The 20,487-nt window shown below is 39.5% G+C and overlaps 1 protein-coding gene across 5 annotated transcripts in view; it reads right to left on the bottom strand.

The window, feature by feature from the left end:
• Positions 1-561: 561 nt before the first annotated feature.
• ADGRG6 (adhesion G protein-coupled receptor G6) overlaps positions 562-20,487 on the bottom strand; it is a 175,485-nt gene continuing 155,559 nt past the window's right edge. For 3 of the 5 annotated variants that reach the window (XM_030556456.1, XM_030556454.1, XM_030556455.1), the window contains exons 21-25: positions 18,520-18,803; positions 13,423-13,524; positions 10,075-10,227; positions 6,478-6,524; positions 562-3,675 (exon numbers count right to left, since the gene is read on the bottom strand). In XM_030556456.1, the coding sequence (XP_030412316.1) occupies positions 6,511-6,524; positions 10,075-10,227; positions 13,423-13,524; positions 18,520-18,803 (553 nt within the window). In that variant the 3' untranslated portion in view covers positions 562-3,675; positions 6,478-6,510. The remainder of the gene's footprint in view (positions 3,676-6,477; positions 6,525-10,074; positions 10,228-13,422; positions 13,525-18,519; positions 18,804-20,487) is intronic. The other 2 variants (XR_003999617.1, XM_030556457.1) reach the window with 2 other exon arrangements.

Below are 20,487 nucleotides of genomic sequence, written 5' to 3'. Positions count from 1 at the left end.
GCTTGTGGTTCCCTGGGGGGGCCTGGACCACTGGTTGAGAACTACTGCTATAGAGCGCAACAAAGACACAAAGCAGCATTGCTCATGTCATTTTGCTTTATAATAAAACAAAGACCCATAACTATATTTCAGGATGAAAATGATGGTATTCTACTCAGTGTTCATGGGAACTCAGAACACTTTGCTAAACAAATCCTCCTAGTTTTTAATATAATGTAAGTGCATTTTCTCTGCCGAGGCTCACATATGGGGTCGTAGATGAAATATATTTCAGTGGCTTTCTGTGCTCTTTGCAGTTTAACATTAGAGCTTTTGCATGTAAGCCACAGCAACTACTCAGCTATGTTTTTGGCTAAGAGGTATGACAATTGGCTAAAATATTTTAGCAGTGATTAGTCAAAATACTATAGATTATGAGATTCAGTTTAAATCCTGCTAAGATATTGAAGTTATACTTTCAGTGTCAATATAACTGGGTTGCCACTAAATGAATGACCCAGCATAACTCTTCAGTCATGCATTGGATTTGGCATTGAATTAATCGCAACAAGAAAAACTGAATTGTGCAAAATACATTCCCGGCTTGACTGGATTTATTCCCAGAGTTTTGGCTAAGCAAACCCCAGTACACATACTGAATAAGCAGCAGGTTATTTTCCAACATTCCACCAACTAAAGTTTTCCCACTGAACTGTAAGAAAGAAAAAAATCATTATTAAAATATTTTAATTCTTTGTAACACTAATAACATGACTATTTATTTGAAAAAATATTTCTTTCCACTTTAGTCTATCTTTAAATCAGTTACACTAACTTCCACTAACTACCATTTCAAATTACTGTCATTTTTCTCTCGTATTGGTAAAAGATACAACTACAGTAAACTATTTCACAATTTTGGAAAAAGTATGAGAGGTTATTCTTTCCCTCTCCTCCTATGATGAATTAGAAGCTTAAAATAACAAGGACAGAGATTATGGAGCTAAAATATATGTTGACATATTTAACCTCACAAATAAATATATATATACAAGGGAGGTTGTGACATCAACAACAAAGCAGAGATTTTACATTGCAAAAGTGAGAGCATCCAAGAACATTTGAAATAGACAGTTAAGGAGTACTACATGGTAGTAAAAAAGGAGCAAATTCTTAATTTAGCAAAAATATAGGCAACTGTACATGAATCTGTTGGTTAGGTTACAGCTAGGCTTCAGCCAGGATATTTCTTTTACTCTTTACTTCATATTTTATTGAACGACTGTGTTTCATTAATTCCTTAATGTCCAGAAGTATTTTTTTTCCTTCTTGTCACTGTAGAACATCCTAGACAGGTAGAAGTCTCACAGTAAGCTACTATCTGAACACTATTATCTACTGCAGGTAGGCAGGTGGGATGATAATATACAAGTTCTGTAAATGCTCATACATAAATTTTCCCTAAATTCTTTTCCTTGATAAAAGTATTTGACCAAATTCATCCCTAGTATAATTACATTTGACGTCAATAGGAATGAATTTAGCGTATACAGACATGTAAGGATTTTGCGCTAATGTGAAAAAGGTTTGGTTGGGTTATTTGTAGGACCTTTACTTCAGAACAGTGTTTTAAGATTGAATGTGATTAAAATATATGTCTTCCCTGCAGTGATCAAGGTGTTTGTAGTTAAGGATAATATTCCATTTGTGTGGGCACAGAATAAAATGATCTTTGTAAACAAGTGGATGCAAAGAGGCCATGGAGGTACAAATCCAAATACCCTGATACGGAATATCTAATTGCTTCTTAACTGAGAACTAATCAATAGCTGTATGACATCAGACCAATGGTTTGTGGAAGTGTGATCAACAAAACTGATTGAAATTTTTAGGTAAAAATAATTTGATGAAAAATGGCCTTTTTGGGAAAATGCCTTTTTTGGAAACATTTTTTTTGAAATTTTCATGGAAAAATCCCATTTTTTGGCCAGCTCTATTGCTGACATTTTAAACAAAATGTGCATTTACGGGTGTTTCACAATCTGGCATAGGTTTCTACATATTTTCAAGAATAGTTGTGCACTTTTGAGAATAGTGTTAGAAATGGCCATATGGTGCCATGGCTTAGAAAAGTAAAGTATTTTATGTTCTTCTTTTACTTCTGCACACACTTCTGTGCATAGCACAATAATACAGAACTCAGTCTATGTTGCTTGGTCATTGCATCTCAAACAGTACGGATCTATATTTAGTTTAATCAGCAGCTGCCAGTGAAAGCTTGAAGATGTGGATAATGCAAGTCCACAGGTAGATGCTGAAAGCTATTGTGTAATGTACTGTGACCTTGAGAGCCATCATAAATTGCAGTGTCATGTGACAGAAGTTCTCTGTACACAGAATAGGGCCACAATATAGAAAATGGACAAGCTAACCTGGGCTTACAAGGGATCTGTGCAGTATTGTAACTAACAAACTTATAGCACTATTTGATTTACAAACTGTGGAGTCCTTTGTAATATTTCCTATGAATGTACATGCTAATGACTCCCATTTCACTTGACCAACATGAGCAATCAGCATGGGCTCACACATACCAGTGTGGTAGTTACAATGGGAGGTGTCCCCTTTTTGTAAATCAATGAATATTGAAACATATGCCTTTGTGTAAAGTCTAGCACTCGCTTTTTTTACTCATGCTGAACCAACTGAAACCACACACACACACAGATATGGGCTTAAAATTTGTGGGAGAGTTATCAGTGGCTTGCACACCCTTATCACAAGCAAATCCTGGTGCGCATGTATGTGATAAATGGTTTTCTGTGCATATGGATTCAATGCTGTCCAGAGTTTATAGACTAGTTTCTGTATGCAATATTTGGATCCAATTTTCTTTGTGTGGTTAGCCCTGAAGATTTACATATTCATTTGGTCAAAATAACCCTTTGACACTCGAGTTAGGGCTTTCCTCACCCGTGGAAAACACTGCAGGCAATGGATACCTAAACAGCAAGAGTTTAACAAATACAGTAAGGAAAATCCACATTTCTCATGAAGACGAGACTGACTAAGACTGCTGCATCCAAGATCTTGTGTGTACTATGGGATACTTCTCCTGTTTTCTCTAACAGACCCAAGTCTTGTTACCATTCAGCTCTGACATTATTGAGAGATGGGCTTATGGAACTTCTTCAGTCTTGCAAATATACCCATAGGACCACACCTAAATTAGCTGTCCCAGTATCCTGTTGGCTGGGATAGAGCTGATGTTTGAAAACAGTCTTTATTTCATGGTGGGAAAATGTCAGTATCAGTACTATGTACGAGAAAATGACTGACTCTTTTAATGGGGAAAAAACCTTTTCTCAAGAAGAAGCTGTTAAGAGGACGACAATATACCATGGGGAAAATGACTAAATCTGGTAATATAATTCTCCCCACTCACTCTCCAAGTACTCCATTGTTTAGAATCTCCAGGTTGCATGTTGTCTTGTGGTTCAGAAGTTCAGAAACCCGATCAGAACTTTGTGCTATGGCTGAATGTGTCTGACATCATGATATTTTTATAGAAGTTGTCTGAGTGAGCACTGTAGCACCCTTTGACTTTGTCAATAACCTGATGGACTGGGATGATTGATGTCTGCTCTCCATCCACTTGGGCAAACTTTGATGAGGATTTGTCAACGAAAGTATTGTCTAGGAAGGGGAAAAGAAACAGGAACAGGAAATTAGGGCTTTTAAAACAAGCTCATTATCTACCAGATTTGTAACCTGCAGGCAATCTGCCTCTACATTACTGTAGATAATTTATTTTTTCAATTATGTTGCTCTGCTGATTTTTTTATATAGCCATTAAATAGCTTGCCATTATACCTTCTATTTTCTTTTCAGTTATATGCTGTTGACTAAAATCTACATATTCTAACCTACATAGCTGGAATCCTAGCCTCTCTGCTCAGTCCTTTCTTGAATCTACTCCCCTATCACCCCTTTTGCTTATGCTGCAACTATATCAAGGCACAGTAGGATTCATTAGTTTGTCTGCTGAAGATTCCAGCTACAGAACACTCAAATTAAAAAGGTTGTCTGGGTATTATAGTATTACAGGAGAGGGGGTGATGCAAGCATTGCTTTGGTAACATTTGGTAAATAGTGCCCCACTGAACCAAATAATGAAATAGCTGAAAAATGCTAGTGAAAAGCATTTAATAATATGAATCATAACAGTTAAACCATTATCAAATAACACAAAAAACAAGCACAGAAAGCAGCAGATGATTCCAAATAAAAATAGATGAGCAGATTTTAAAACTGGCCTGATTCTTACAATTGCATCTATTTGACTTTCTAGCACATGGAGAATACAAGGATAGCTGAGGAGCTATGCTTGTGGTTTGTGGCACTAAATGGATGTGGAAAACTCATATGTTTTCATGTTTCATGTGCTCTAAACCAAGCATGAAGCAGGAGAGAAAAAGAGAGAACACAGTTCACTCTCCCCCCCCACTCCTTTCACTTTCAAAAATCTACATCCCACTGTGTGTGATGATGTCAGTAACACTTCTGATGACCACATCATACCTTATTATCACCATGTACCCAAGTTGGTTTGAAGGGCATTTTACATGGGGAACCCAGGTATATCTGAGTACTCAGCTATAAGGAGAAAGTATTTTGTTTCTGCTGTGTGGATCATCGTTCTCCACTTCACCTGATACTGACTAAGGCGTATTCAAAGAGGGTCCTGAGTACCTCCACAGCTGCCACCTTTAACCTTGTAGCCTTCACTCACATAGCCTCCAGTGTGGTACTTTTCTTCAGACAAAGAGGACAAGCATCCACTTGTGAGACTAACAGCATTTCAGTTCTGAGTCTGACCAGTAGGGAGAGCTCATGTAGTGAGCAATCATTACCTCCCCTTTTTAGACTGTTTATATTAATGAGTTCTCCAACCTCGTCTTTGGGACCAGAATCTCTCTTTTTAACCCAAGTCTGATATGACCCAATACAAAGTTTGGTAACAAGATGAATGGCTGCATGAAGCAATGCTCTCCACTGCTGGCACTTTAGTCAACCAGCTTGGTACAGCTTATAGTAAAACCACCTTCAGATAATTCTTCTGTAAAAGGTAATTTTATTTAAATCAAGGTATTTTATTATATTAATATTAGAATATGTTTTATATAAAATATACTGCTTACCAATGAAAACAAAATAAAAATGCAGGTGTCAGAAAAGATTTAATGATGGTACCAAGCTATAATTCTCATAAAGATTTGCAATATGAAATGCTGCTTGAATTGCACGTAAAAGAGAAATGGATTGCACAGAGGAAAATCTTAACAGTTTTATTATGAACAAAGGAACAGGCAGTTTAAGAATGATTATTTCTTTTAAGCGGGAGAAAATGGCTAATGAATTATAGCAAATAACTCCTTGTACTACTGCAGATGGCCATGTTCTTCAGTTTCATTTACTCGCTAGCCAATGAGGTTTTTCTATTTATTTTGTTTGAAAGGAATTTAAAATGAATTCGCGTGTCCTAGGAAAGACTGTTTCAGTACCCAAAAATGATTACGCACATTCACACAGCATCATTAAAACTAATTCTCATTTTCCAAAACTTTTTTTGTACTCTATATACCTATCCAAAGCTCTCTGGAGTCAATGGGAGTCTTTTGGTTGAATTAAACATGCTTTGGATTGGACCCTGGGGATGAAATCTTGGCCCACTGAAGTCAATGCGAGTTTTGCCATTGATATCTGTGGAGTTAGTATTTCAGCATATATGATCTTTCATTGCTTCATGTGACTGCTTTCTCTCAGTCTCATATCACAGCTGTGCCACATGATTCTGAAAACTCATGAAAATGGTTTCTTTTGTCCGTTCTACTAAACAAATACTCAACTTGAGTAGTAACACACAACAAAGTTTCTAGGCATATTTGAAAAATACGATCCATCATTCAGATCTAATTTTGATGTAACTGAAAGATATTTTAAAACCAATAGGTAGGAGATTGAATTCTAAATGGCTATAGGCCCAAATAAAGAGACAATTTCTTAGAGCCCTGGCATAACCTTTTACATATGTATTCCTTCTAGAAATGTACCGTGATATATCTAGCAATTCATCACATCGCTTTTGACAGTAGAGTGCTTTTTTGGGGTCTTTTTGCTTTCAAATGCACTTTTTTTTTTAAATTAATGTTACTTTTTTTTTTTAACAGGCATCACATGGTGAGCAGTAATACTGTGACATTGTACGTTTTCTAGAAGGGAAATCTTTCAGATGTTCTATGCAGTGTATAGACAACCAGAGTTTGAAGCATATTTGCCCTTTCAATTACAGCCTATCAGCAAGAAGATGAATAGTGAAGAATAAGCAGTATTTCTGATTAGCAACAGTCCTTTTTGTGTCAATTAGGACTTCATGCAAGTGATTCCCCCTCCACCCTGCTGAAATCATGCATTCAACAAAAATGAAGCACACTTTACCTGGAATGTTCCACCTCTGCTGAGGAAATGCTCTTAGAAGACATTATCTATACCATAAACATATGAATGTCTGGGTCAATTCCAGGGATCAACAACCATGTTAACAGGTACCAAGACATACATCTATTACACTGTATACTAAAAATGGTTATAGATTTGCCAAGATATGAATCTGAGTAGATTAGCTGTGCAAAAAACTATGGATAGAAAAATAATTTCTGAATGTTTTTTTCATGCCATGAAAACTTGTTTGAGAAGCAATGTAGATATCTAAATAAACTGGATCCAGTCAAAATTACTTTAGAGTGCCACAGGTAGAAAAAGTGAAGTAAAATATATATTTCAAATGGTCAAGGGAAAAGGAAATCACTATAATATTAAAAAGAACACAGAATATTTTGGTGCTTCTATAATATCCAGTAAATTATTGCATTACTATCTGTGATCCAATTTAGGAGAGCCCTGAAACTCCTAATTAAGTCCATCCCTATCCAGGAAGCACTTAGTCACTTGCTTAGCTTTAAGCATATGATTAAGTGTTTTCCTGAGTGAGGATGCTTCTATGATTTGGGCCTGAGGGGTTTGATTCATGGCCAGGGGCGATGGAGGTGCAATTGAAATATGAGGTGTACACAGTATAGCTGTGCCTTTGAGGCATTTCATTCGAAAGGGCATATAGTAATAGCACTACCTAGAGTTTCAATTAAGAGCGAGCTTGTTTTAAGTTCCAGCTCCACCGATATCCAATGGAGACTGCTCAGGAAATGTGCTGAATCAGCTCATCCTGTGGGCCTTTGGCCACACCTTCTTCACGGCTAGCCCTTTGTGGAAATAGTGGTGGTGGCACGTTTGTGCTGCTGTAACTCCCCTTTTAATAGGATTTTTCTACCACCAAGGTCTGGCCCAGGTTCCAGTGGCAAAGTACATAAAACTCCATGACTAGTGTAGTTAACTCACAATTAAAAACATGTAAGTAGTTACTTGGACATAAGAAACTAGCTTGAATAATAAAAACATCCTATAGAAACATTCCCTTATATGGACAACATTCTCGGTTCATTTCAGAACCTCTTATCTGATGTCTCATCTCCCTGCACACAGAGGCTCTGACTAATGTTAGTGGGGGATATGCACATGTAGGAAGAGCAAAATGTTGAGTGTTGATCTGCAATAAAGGTTCTGAGTGGAGAACTTTGCACAAGGTTAAAAAATATTCAGTACCTGGTCTGATCATTATTCCAAAAGGATAGCCTCCCAGTTTGTTTGAAGGTATAAGAAATTCATTTTTTTTTATATTTTTGTTCTTCCTTTTTCTACTTACATTTTATTATCTGGGATCTTTTTTATTTCTCCTAATGCATTAATCCAATGCACTAATCCATTTTCTTTTAAAACTGCACTGCAGAAGCACTAAAAGTAGTGAAAACACATGATCAAGCATGCTCTAATTGCTAACATTCTACAAAGGCCCTAATTTACCAAAGCATTGAAGTATGTATTTAATTTTAAGTGTGTTTTTATCGTTAAGCACAGGCTTGCTGTGATCTAACAAAAAAGTGCTGATAAGAGTCCTATACAGCAGTTTTATAACTTCTCAGTTGTCATTCGCATAAATGGAATTGTATGTCAACAGAACTACACACAGAACTGAGAATGTGCTGTGGATTGAATCACAGAGAGATGTACATGACTCTATAACATATAAAATTTGACACAGGAAAAAAGAGAATGTGACCAGGTACTATCTGCTGAGTAGGCATTGCTGTAGTGTCATAATAGCAGCACGCTTACTAAAATAAACCAAGCACTATGAAAGCTGATGTGGGGAGGAAACCCCTTTTATATGGTAAAGACAGCTGGAAATATGGGGCGGGGGGGTCTGCTGAAGACGATGGTCTGCATGGCTGGTTGATGCTAAGCAGTGTGAGCTAATGGGTTTGCCAGTGGCAGTCACAGATGCTAGGATTTGGTTCTGATGACTGCGGGTGTTAGAGGCACAAAGCCAGCAGGAAGCTTGTTGTGAGCAGGACCATGAAGGGAAACATGACAGGACTTCTGGGAGCCCGAGTTCACTGAACAGGCACACTGGGGGATTTCTGATCAAGGGAATTTCTTTCTGCTGTTTGTTGCACTGTGTTTAGGGAAACAGGACTTTGTGTACATTCTTTGTAAGCAAATAAGATTACACCAATTAAATACCTGACTCATATTAACAACTTCTCCTCACTGAAACAATCCCACAAGGCCTGGAATACTGGCTAACTGTTCAGACCAAAGGGGCAACATAAACATCTGAAAAACTGCATTTAATCAGCCAGCTATCGTCCACTTGAATGAACCATGTGATAAGGAGAAGGAAAAGCAGGAAGGTAATTCCTGGTACTAAGCCACATCACCTGTTCAGACTGTGGGCAAAATTCTCCTCTCCAAATCACACAGTGAAATTGACTCTGATGCTCTGTTCTCCATATTTGTGTAGAGCTTCAACTGATGTCAGTAGGCGATCTACACATGAAAGGAGACTGGAGTATCAGAAATGGGACTTGTCTTGTGACTCTGTGAAGTGTATTTAGTATTATAAAAAGTCTGAAAGTTCCTTCTAGTCAGTTCATTTAAGCCAAGTCTGTATTTTTGAAATTATTCATAAAGGAGATGATAATTTCAACGAGCGAATCTAACAGATTGTTTTTGAAACAGATATATTTAACCCAGTCTGTAAAAAGGGAATCTATGTGAACATTGATTTCCATTACATTTTAGAAGAATATTTCTTGATAACATTTGTCTTTTGCAGAAAGCTATCCATGGAGGCATTGGTTAATGAAAGTTCAATAGAAAAATCACTTTGCTTTATAGGCTTCTCTAATCCAAAACAAATATGAGCACATGAGCTTTCAGGTCATTGTTGTTCAGGTATCATTAAAATGTTCCTAGAATAAATACATAATTATTTTGTGTGAATGGAATATAGAGATATAGTTGGTCCTTTTTATTACACACATGGCATCTGAACAGCTATGTAATAACTACTGTATGCTATTTGTACAAGGGGGAAAACAGTGTATATTTTGTTAACATGGTACTATCAAACCTCCAAATAACTTCCATTTGTCCCTTTCCTTTGTCAGTAAATGTAGTTACAGTTAAATGGCAGGCAGCCTGGCCTAGTGGACAGCGGACTGGCATGGGCCTCAGAAGACATGGGTTCTATCCCAACTCTGCTTTCTAGCCTGTTCTATGACTGTGGAAATGTTGCATCACCTCTCTGTTCCTCAGTTTCTCTAACATGGGCTACTGTTACCTACCTACCTTTTAAATCTTTTGGTAAAAGTGCTAAGTAAGAGCTAAGTATTTTTATTAAATGTACTTTTTCTATCACAATAAAAGTCCAAGATTAGATATTTATCATGATTGATGAATATTGCCTCATGACAGCCCTTACTAAACAAAAAAAAACGTTTTTTAAAATGCTTAATTGACTTTTTTTTTATGCATGAAGGTAACACAAGTCGTGGCATACCTATTGTGCAAAGTAAACATTCACAATGTGAAGCACCATACCAGAAAGATCTCTTTGATGTACTAGAAATAACCCACCTGTATGGCTGTTTCTTTTGAAGTATGTATTTGAAGTGGATTTAGATTTGGATGTCAGATAGGTTGAGTTGGAGCCAATAGAACTGGAGGACAAGGATTTCCCAATATTATCTGAGCTTTTCTTTATAATATTAGTTGCTGTCTTGCTCCAGTCTGAAAATGAATTGACATTTTTTTAAATCATTCATTTCTATTAACACTAAACTCCTGCTTCTCTAAATTATTTAATTTCCAAGCATCAGAAGCACTTTTTACATTACTTATAACAAAGTGGTCTGCTCTAGTTCTTGTCCGGTGGCATCTTTCGTTCTTTAGAAAGCAGGACTATTTCAAGATGCTTTACTTTGTTATTAAGGATGACATTAAAGAACAGTAGTTGATGTTTCCACTTTCCAGTTAGGGTTAAAACTGATTGATGGTCAGAGGTGGCACATTTCTGAGTTGCTGGAAGATGCTTGATCCCTGATTTGCCCCAGGTCCCTCCCCAACTCCACCCCTGACCCCAAGCTCCTACCCCGCCTCTTCCCCACTTCTCCCCCCCTTCCCTGAGCATGCCCCACGCTTGCTTCTCCCCCTCTTCCCCCAGTGCCTCCTGCATGCCCGTGAACAGCTGATTGTAGCAGGCGGAAGGCACTGGGAGGAGAGGGAGGAGCTAATGGGGGGGGGCTGCTGGGCACCCATTATTTTTTTGCTGGAGCACCAATGGAGTCAGTGCCTCTGTTGATGAGATAGTAAAAAATGGCACTGCCAAACTTCGTATAATACTTCTTATAAAATTAACAACAACTACTATTCTTTATTTGTATTCTGGTAATGCCAAGAGACTCCAGGCAGGGATTAGGGCCCTGTAGTGCAAGTTTTGGGTGCACAAAGAATAAACAATCAGGTCCTTACTCTTTTTCTATGATTAAAAAGAACAATGCAAAGAAATGTGGTTCACAAGCATAGATAACCAAGGACCTCCATAATTTTAAATCTTAGACTGTGTGTTCTGTAGGGCAAGGACTGTGGGGCAGGTTCATCAAGAGTGAAGCGGGAAGAACCAAGGTTGACTTTTAGTCACCTTTGCACTCTTGCAATTCTGGATCTGGGTGGCTGGATTCTAATTTACACCCAGCTAGACATTCCAGCAGCAAGAGATTATTGGGGTCTGAGATTGCCCTGGCCATATCCTCTGTGCTGAGGAACCCAGGAGAAGGGGTGTGTGAGCACTATTACTCTGGCTACTCCATGCAGGGATTCCCCTACTAGAAGGAATCATAAGGGGGCTGGATCTTCTAGATCTAAGGCTGCTTTGTACTGCTTAATTTGGACCTGGGTTTTCCTATATATGTGTACAGTACTTAACATACTGATATAATAATAATATATATTTGAATGGAATAACTTTAAATGATCTAATTTGCATCTAATTTGCAATGTTAAACTAAGCTTTTCTTACAGTTGAAACAAACAATTCCTCCCCAAGCCATACTCCCCTCCCCCAAATTAGGATAAAAAGTTACTTCACGATTAAATGTTGTTAGAATATTGACATTCCAAACCTCACAATGTATGTTTCAAAATTAGTACGTACAGGAGTAAATTTAACAGCTAATTTTACATAACACATTGCAACACATACCTGCATGTAAGGTTAGTTTCAAGTCCTTGTTCCTTTTGTTGTTCTATTATAATTTATTCTTCTGGGAGGAAAGTAATTCACATACAGAGGGGCCCAAGCAAAGACCTATGTACCACTTAAATCTTAATGGGTGGTTTGGTTTATGTAAGCAGTAGGATTTTATATCGACTCTTTGCACTAGGGTGAATTTTACTATTTTTGTGCTAACCATGACAACATACAGATTTTTGATCAGATTGTGTTCTAAAGTTCATTATAATCTGATCATGTTTTAAAATCTTATTTGATTTACTCTTCCAGTTGCTAATGGTGTCATGCTGACCCTCCCTAACAAACCAGCCAGCAGTGAAGAGTTGGTAAGTATAAAAAGTAATTATGCCACAGAAAGTACCACCACTGAAGCCCTTGAATGCTTCAAACTTTTATTGCTATCCTCCCGAAAGGCTGCCAACAGCAGTGTAAAAATATGGAAATAATTTGGTCCATCTGCAGCTGCCAGTTCATGATTTACAGCATGCATGTTGGAAACTGAATGCATGAAATAATCTGGATACCTGATCAGAATTAATGTATCTTTCCTAGTTTGTCTTAACTTTGATTTCATGAGTCAGGATTTCTTAATATGAAATGACTATATAAGAGGCATCACAGCTTACAGTGAGAATACCTCACCTGCTCGCATTAAAGTAATTAGGACAAAATAGTAGTACACTAAGTTGCCCATGGCCGTGCTGTCACACACAGTACCAATTTACACCAGCCGATGCTCTGACCTTGGGTTTGTGAGTAAGTATCATATGGTCAAAAGTGTAAGCATCCACATTGCTGCAACTCACTTCAAATCTTTAGGTCAGACAGTGGATTTATGGTTTACATAGAAAAAATAATATTTCTGAGAATATATCAAACTATGGCACGTTAATGTGAGTTCAGTGGAGCAATGCTGATTTACACCAGCCGTGGAGTTGGGCCAATATTATCAACACATTGGGAAGTGGCTTTTGTGCCAGCGGAAGGTCCAGAGCAATAGTTGTTTGCTATGGGGAGCAGCAGTAGCGAGTTCCCACAAAGGGACCTTACATTCCCTTCCACTTTGAGATCCTGTTTGTAGGAAGGGACATCAATTTCTGGTTGTGCTCAAGCCTCTTTTACTCTGCCGCTTGTAAATCTCTTCTGGCTACTCTGGTTTCTATGGCTATAATATTGGGGGAAAAGAGCTTGGATGCACACAGGATACATATGGCGTTGAAAGATCTCTGCCTCATCAGTTCAACATATGGCTCTTCTGAAGCACCTCCAATATTTCCTCCACATTAGTCTGATAGCTCATAGGACCACTTGGTCTGGCACAAGCCCCTCATACATAAGGAAAAGGGGCCAGGATTTGACGCTCTGAATCCTTATTTAAACAGTGAATCACTGTTGCTGTAAAACAAAAGGGACTTCCAAAGCCATGCTCACAGCAATACAAAATTTAATTTTTCCAGTGAAGCCAGCTGGTAAAGTGAGGACTGGAGACTTTTTTATGGAGCACTCTCTGAAGAGTCCCTAGGCAATCATTATTACAGTCATAGGCTATTAATAATCCTGTTCCTTACTCTTTCCACATCTGTGGCCTAAATTGTGTTAAATCCAAGAGACCCAAGCTGTGCACCTGGCCTTTTCCAGTCTATTTCTGATCTCAGAAATGGAGCCATGAAATGTGCATGCATTTTTTTTTTTACCTGAGTTGTCTGCCAGTCGGAATCTGCCACAACAGAGATGCCTCCTCCATTGTTTCTGCACATTCTCTTTCATAGCACAGTGGAATACAAATATAAATAAACCTGAGAGCAATGCAAACAAATGGATAAATCAAAATTTTATTTGTATAAAATCTTAATGTTGTAAACATTCTGAAAACCACTATGAACTGGTCTTCAGCATCAACCTGCATTACTGCGGTGTACAAGGTAACAGGTGCTTGAGTCACTGGGTGCTTACCCATCCTCTAGATTTTACACAGCCATGACTTTCATTGACTTGAATGAGCATTTTGCACTCATAAAATGACAAGATCAAGACCCCCAAAGCCAAGTGTAGAGGGAGATTTTTCCTGTTTAACTCCTAGTGTTCTGATGTACAGGGCCAATTTTTTAAATACTGGAGACTGGATGTCTCTGCACCAATACAGTGCACAAAAAAAGATCATCACTATTTGCATAAATATTTACTGCAAATGAGTGTGAAAATGGGGAAAATACATTTATAAATTACTATGGAGGTGGCTCAACTAGCCATCTCTGCCTGGTTTGTGCATACACTTGCTGTAAATGTGCCCACATATGCAGGTGCACACACTTGTAAGCAGAATTTTGTTTGCATGCAGATCTACAGCCTCCCATTTTCAGAATGCAGTCCTGTGCTGGTAAGAATCTTGTAATTTGGGTTAACAGTACAACTGTAATAGTTCCACAGAGATACTCCAGTGCTAATTTTGAAAGCAGAAATAGGAATTATAACATGATCCTGGCCCTTCACAGGTAGGCGTCAGTTGTGTAATCTTCCATCTCTCTCTGATTTGGCATGTGCTTGCTTCATTCTCATTAACTGAGGCAGAGCCAAGGCTGAACCTGAGGGCAAAATTCTAAAGCCTGATCCCTAAATGATTATATCTGAAAAATGATTTATGTGAGGTCTGTTGTGGGCCTAAACGCTTAACTGGGTTTCTTTGGAGATTTTTCCATTTCCTAATCATGCTTAATTCAGTCTACTGGGTTTTAGAGGGTGGAACAACAAGACAGTGCAGGGTTTGGAAAACATTGTTCTGAATCACAAAAAAAAAACGTGCTAGCACAGATCTCAGTATCTGGGCACTGGTGCACTTTGGCATATACAACTGGGCATGGACGTGGGTCTCTACTCTAAAACATTGCCCAAACTGAGGTCAGTGAGGGCTGCAACTTGTTTGCTTTGCTATCTTGTGATGATGGTTGAATAATGAAAAATGTTGTTTGTGAATTATCTGATAGTTGACCAAAAAAAATGATGAGAACTAAAATTCAGGAAGTACAAAACCAATTAAAATCCTAACTACTGAGCTTGTGAAAGCCTTACAAAGGGAGTGATGGGATTTCTAATGGTCTTTCTTTATGTAAAATAGTAACTTTTGGATGCTGCATCTGATCAATTCCAAAATGTGAAGGAAAGTTTCAAGAGACAAGATGGGAGAGGGTATCTTTTACTGGGCCAATTTCTGCTGGTGAAAAGAGAGAATTACCTCACCCACCGTATCTCCCTAAGATCCTGAGACTCACACAGCTACAACTACACTGCCTTCAAGGAAAGTTCTAGGCATCAGTTGGCAGAACCTTGTTTTTCCCTTTTCAATTTTCTGCAGTAAGTTTGTGTGTGTGTGTGCGCGCACACACACGTGTGTGGGGGATACAGAGAGCCTCTGAATTTGATTAGTACAGCCACAGTTGCAATCAACTTTGCAGTTGTCTATAGATCTGTCATAAACAGATAAGTAAGAGTTAATAGAACAAAACTGCTTCATATCTCTTTTGCCTGGAAAGGGTTAACAAGAACAGTGAGCCTGGCTGTCATCTGACCCGAGGACCAATCAGAGGACAGGATACTTTCAAATCTTGAGAGAGGGAAGTTTTCTGTGTGTGCTGTTAGTTTTTTGGTTGTTGTTCACTCTGGAGCTCAGAGGGACCAACAGGTTTCTCTCCAATCTCCCTGATACAGGTTCTTATAGATTCAGAATAGTGAGTACTAGATAGATAAAGCGAGTTAGGCTTATGTTTGTTTTCTTTATTTGCAAACGTGTATTTGGCTGGAAGGAGTTCAAATTGGTATTTTGCTGAAAAGATTTTAATTTGTACTTGTATACTTAGGCTGAGAGGGTATTCCCAGTGTCTAGAGCTGAAAGACCCTGTACCTATTCCGTCTTAAATTTACAAAGATAATTTTTACTGTTTTTCTCTCTTTAATTAAATCTTTTCTTGTTTAAGAACCTGATTGTTTTTTTTTGTTCTGGTGAGACCTCAGGGGACTGGGTCTGGATTCACCAGGGAATTGGTGGGGAGAAAGGAGGGAAGAGGGAGAGAGAGGTTAATTTCTCTCTGTGTCAGGATTACTGTCTCTCTCAGGAAGAGTCTGGGAGGGGGAAAGAGAAGGAGGGAGGAAGGTGAATTGTCCTCTGTTTTGTGATTCAAGGAGTTTGAATCACACAGTGATCTTCCAGGGTAACCCAGGGAGGGGAAGCCTGGGAGAGGCAACGGTGAGGGAAAGGGTTTACTTTCCTTGTGTTAAGATCCAGAGGGTCTGGGTCTTGGGGGTTCCCGGGCAAGGTTTTGGGGGGACCAGAGTGTACCAGGCACTGGAATTCCAGGTTGGTGGCAGAGCTACGGGTTCTAAGCTGGTAATTGAGCTTAGAGGAATTCATGCTGGTACCCCATCTTTTGGACGCTAAGGTTCAGAGTGGGGAATTGTACCATGACAAGATCAAATAACTGGCTGATGGCACCCATTAACTCCTTCTAGAATAACAATACCCCATCTCATCTCTGCCGCTCCTCACAACAGAGTTTGACATGTTTACTTCCTGCATGACTTATCACACAATGAGGAAAAAAAATAAACTGGGGGTTTGTTGGGGGGGAGGCTAGGGAGAAATAGGAGTGTGCACACAGCCCCTGGCATGGGGAGGGAGAATGGGGGACCATAATATGGGGGGAGGAATAGGGGGCACAACGAATCCTGATGTGTGGGGTAGGTTGGGGGGGCCCTGCTATCAGGGGAGGAGGAAATGGGGGCAAAGACAGAGCTCCTGTCATGGATGTGGGGAATCGGGGACCCTGGTATTAGGGAGGGGAGAAGGGCTGCACAGAAACCCCAGCTGGAAAAGCCTGTGGAAGTTGCAAGGAGTCCCTGGAATGGAGGGGGATAGGAGGATGGTACACAAGGAGCTTGTGGGATGGAATGGAGGGATGGAAGGAATCACTAATATGTAAATAAGATCAATGAAGTGTGCATCCCTCTAGTATATAAAGTATGTTACTGCATCAGAGCAAATACAACACATGATTTTCCCCTTTCTATTACTTAAAGTGTGTGCTTCACTTTAAGCACATGAGTAGCCCCATTGGAATCAACAGGATTTCTCACAAACTGGAAGTTAAACTTGGATTTAAGTGCATTGCTGAGTTGGGGCCTTAATGTATCTCTTTGATGGTACCCTAAAGCCCACAAGTTAATGGACTCCCCTACTCCATCTGCAGGAAGTGCTTTTCAGTGTATTTTAATGGTTTGTGGTGTGCACTATAGATGACTCCAACAATGAGACTTATACCACAATCTAGTGCATCTTCTTATTAGGAAATATTTCCTGATATATATCCTACATTTTCCACTGCTCAGTTTCACCTCATTACTCCTAGGTGCATGTCTCCAGCCTCAATGATTTTTGTTAATCTTCTCTGAATTTCCTCCGTTTATCAACTCTTTCTAGTGTGGAGATGCCCAGAAATATAAGTAATATTCTAGTTCCAGACAGGCTGGTGATTTATACAGGATTATCATCTCCCTGCTTCATGTTGTAATGCCTCTGTACAGACAGTCTCAAAGTTAAAATGCTGGCATTTTCTGCCACCATACTGCATTACAAGCACATGTTTAATTTGCTATCTGCTTTCATTCCTTGGGGTTTCTTTTCCTCCCCGTTTCTTTTTTTTCTTTTGACATTACTGCATTTAGAGTATGCCTCTCCCACTGAAAAAGATTCCTTGGAGGTTTTGAACTAGGGGTCAGTTCTGCGGGCCCATTGTACATAAAACCCTGCTGAAGGCAGCGTGACAGAGCACTTGCTGAATCAGATCCTTAACTTGCTTTTTTTCAATCTCATTTTATGTTCTTCCCTATGCTTCCGATCTCTCTAGACCCTGTGTATTACTTATTGATACATTACAGCAAATACTTCTTTATCCTTAATCAGAAGTAAATCATATCAGAATCTGGGGTGGAAAAATCTTTAAAACACTAAATATTTCCTTGGGAGGCAAAATATTTAAAACACCAGATTCAAACACCTTTTGGACATTTTGACTCACATTTTACCAATATAATTTTCTTCCTATGAAAGCTTAGTAAGTCTCTTACAGCAGGAAATTTGTTTCATCTGTAGCAGCGGATAGAATGAAATCCACACAGAACAAATGTTAAGTGCTTTTCCATGAAGGAAAGATTTTGCTGACCTTTGGAAAGATTTATTTTTATCTCTATATTTATTTGTTGGTGGGATAATATGGTCTCTTATTGATTTTTTTTTTGTGGGGCAGGGGATTCTTATGTTGGGTGGTGTATGCACAAATTTGCTTGAATTTAAATTATTTTAAATATCAGTGGAATATTTCTATAATTTATGATGTACAATAACTTGATTACAAGTTTCCACACCTGAAGGATAAGTTATGCTGGAAAAATACCCCCCCAGATCTTCAATAAAGGAAAGAGGCCTGAACAGAATGCTGTAAGCACTGGCGTTTCTTTCAACTATGAGCAATTGCAAAAGCAAGGCTGGTCGACTTGGAGAACTTTGCAAGCATTAATTAATTAAGACTTACAACATCCATGTGAGGTAGACCTTCTTGTTTTACAGATGGGGAGTGAGGCACAGATAGAATTAAGTGTCCCATGTTTACGCAGTGAATTAGTACCAAAGACAGATCCCAAGAAACCTGGTTCCAAGTCCCCTGGTCAAATCACTAGAAGCACTCCCTTCCATAATATCAGCAGCTGAATCCTTGCTTGGTTTACTGAAATGGAATTAATCTTACCTTGCAATGAATTGAATATTGCGAACAGGTACATGAAAGGGAGATGTAAGGGGCCCCATGCAAAAAAGGCAAAACCCCATGTCATGCCCAACAGGAAGGTCAGGCTGACCATGCTACGAAGATTCCTCAGGACCTCTTCCCGCAGGGTCCGATTGCTTCGTTTCCCATTCCTTCCGCAGATCTGCACCATCACCACCACGAACATGGCTATGTTCATAAGAAACATAATTCCAAAGTAACCAGCACAAGTCACATAAAAGACAACCTTATCCTTGATCCAGCAGCTGTTTTTAAGAACAAAACAAAAAACAGTCATTCTTAGATACTAATAACTGTGCTCCTCTTTAGTTATTTAAATCATTACATGTAAAACTAATCTACATCTGTCTCCACTGCTGTACAGATAAGATTTCTCCTGTGGAACAACCAAAACCTTTGACCATTTTATTTCTTTATGCAGGGTGAAGTTCTGGGGCATCTATGAGTAACTAAGGAACACACTGGTATCTTACCTGGTACCTGAGGGATGTACCTACTGTATATAAAATTCATGTTTACTATATAGATGTAGCCTTTGGGAACCACAGTCCCACCATGCAATGCTCTACTATAATCTGAAGTGGCTTCAGGCTCAAGATAGAACATTGTATATTGGTGTAACAAACTGGCAGCATACACATGCTCACAGCTCTCAGATGGTACTGAAACTTGGACCGCCAGCATAAAAACTCAGCTCTCTACTACTTGAGCTTAAGAAAGTAGCATTCTGGGTGATCTTTGGGGCTAGCCACTAGACAATCATGATCACAGGCACTAGGCCAGGGATCAGTTGCGCCTATGTCGCTCATTCCTTTAGCTGCAAATGGTTGCCTGAGAGAACTGGAATGTTTAACATGAAGTTTTAATGAGAAGATATAATGGCATTTTTTTCAATGTGTTGTTTTATCATGCAAGACATTGATAATATGATAAGATACAGTCAGTGAGAAAATAAGCTTCTCTGAGATTGTTTGGGATGTCTACATAAAAATGTGAAACACAGAAGTGCCAAGTGGCTTACATTGTGAAAAGGCCTTTCATTTGCAAAGGAAACATGATTGTTAAGCAACGTCTTCCTCCCTTCCCCCCCCAAACAATCTTTCGTTTTCATCAAAAAGTGAAAAAACTTAAGACAAAACCAAACACAGTATTATTATTATTTTGTTAAGCTATGAGTTATTCACTTTCAGCAGCATGGAGATATTTTGTACATAGCTTTTGGTAAAGTAGGATTTCTTCTGATTTTCTCAGAGCTTTTAGAAGGCTTCAGAAGCAAACAATTTAGAACAGAGGTGAACAAACTTTTTGGCCTGAGAGCCATATCCGGGTATAGAAATTGTATGGTGGGTCATGAATGCTCTCAAAATTGGGGGTTGGGGTGTGGGAGGGGGTAAGGGTTCTGGCTGAGAGTGTGGGCTCTGGGATGGAGCTAGAAATGAGGAATTCAGGGTGAGGGAGGGGGCCCCAGGCTGGGGTAGGGGGTTGGGGTGCAGCTCCAGCTGGGGGTGTGGGCTCTGGGGTGGGGCTGAGGGGTTGGGTGTGCAGGAGGGTGCTCTGGGCTGGGACTGAGGTGTTCGGAGGGTGGGACAGGGATCAGGGCTGGGGCAATGGGCTGGGGCACAGGAGGGGTCAGGCTCTGGTTGGCGCTTACCTCAAGCAGTTCCTGGAAGCAGCAGCATGTCCCTTCTCCAGCTCCTATGCAAAGGGGCGGCCAGGCAGCTCCTATTGGCTGCAGTTCCCAGCCAATGGGAGCTGTGGATGCGGTGCTTGGGGCAGAGGCAGCGTTTGGAGCTCCTTGGCTGCCCCTGTGTAGGAGCTGGAGGGGGACATGCTGCTGCTTCCAGAAGCCACACAGAGCCACAGTATGCGCGGAGCGGGACAAGCCCCTGACCCCACTCCTTGGCTGAAGCACTGCATCAGGGTAAGCCC

Source organism: Gopherus evgoodei, chromosome 3 (assembly GCF_007399415.2).
Source record: "Gopherus evgoodei ecotype Sinaloan lineage chromosome 3, rGopEvg1_v1.p, whole genome shotgun sequence".
Lineage (NCBI taxonomy): Eukaryota > Metazoa > Chordata > Testudines > Testudinidae > Gopherus > Gopherus evgoodei.
This window is presented reverse-complemented; position numbering and strand designations above follow the sequence as displayed.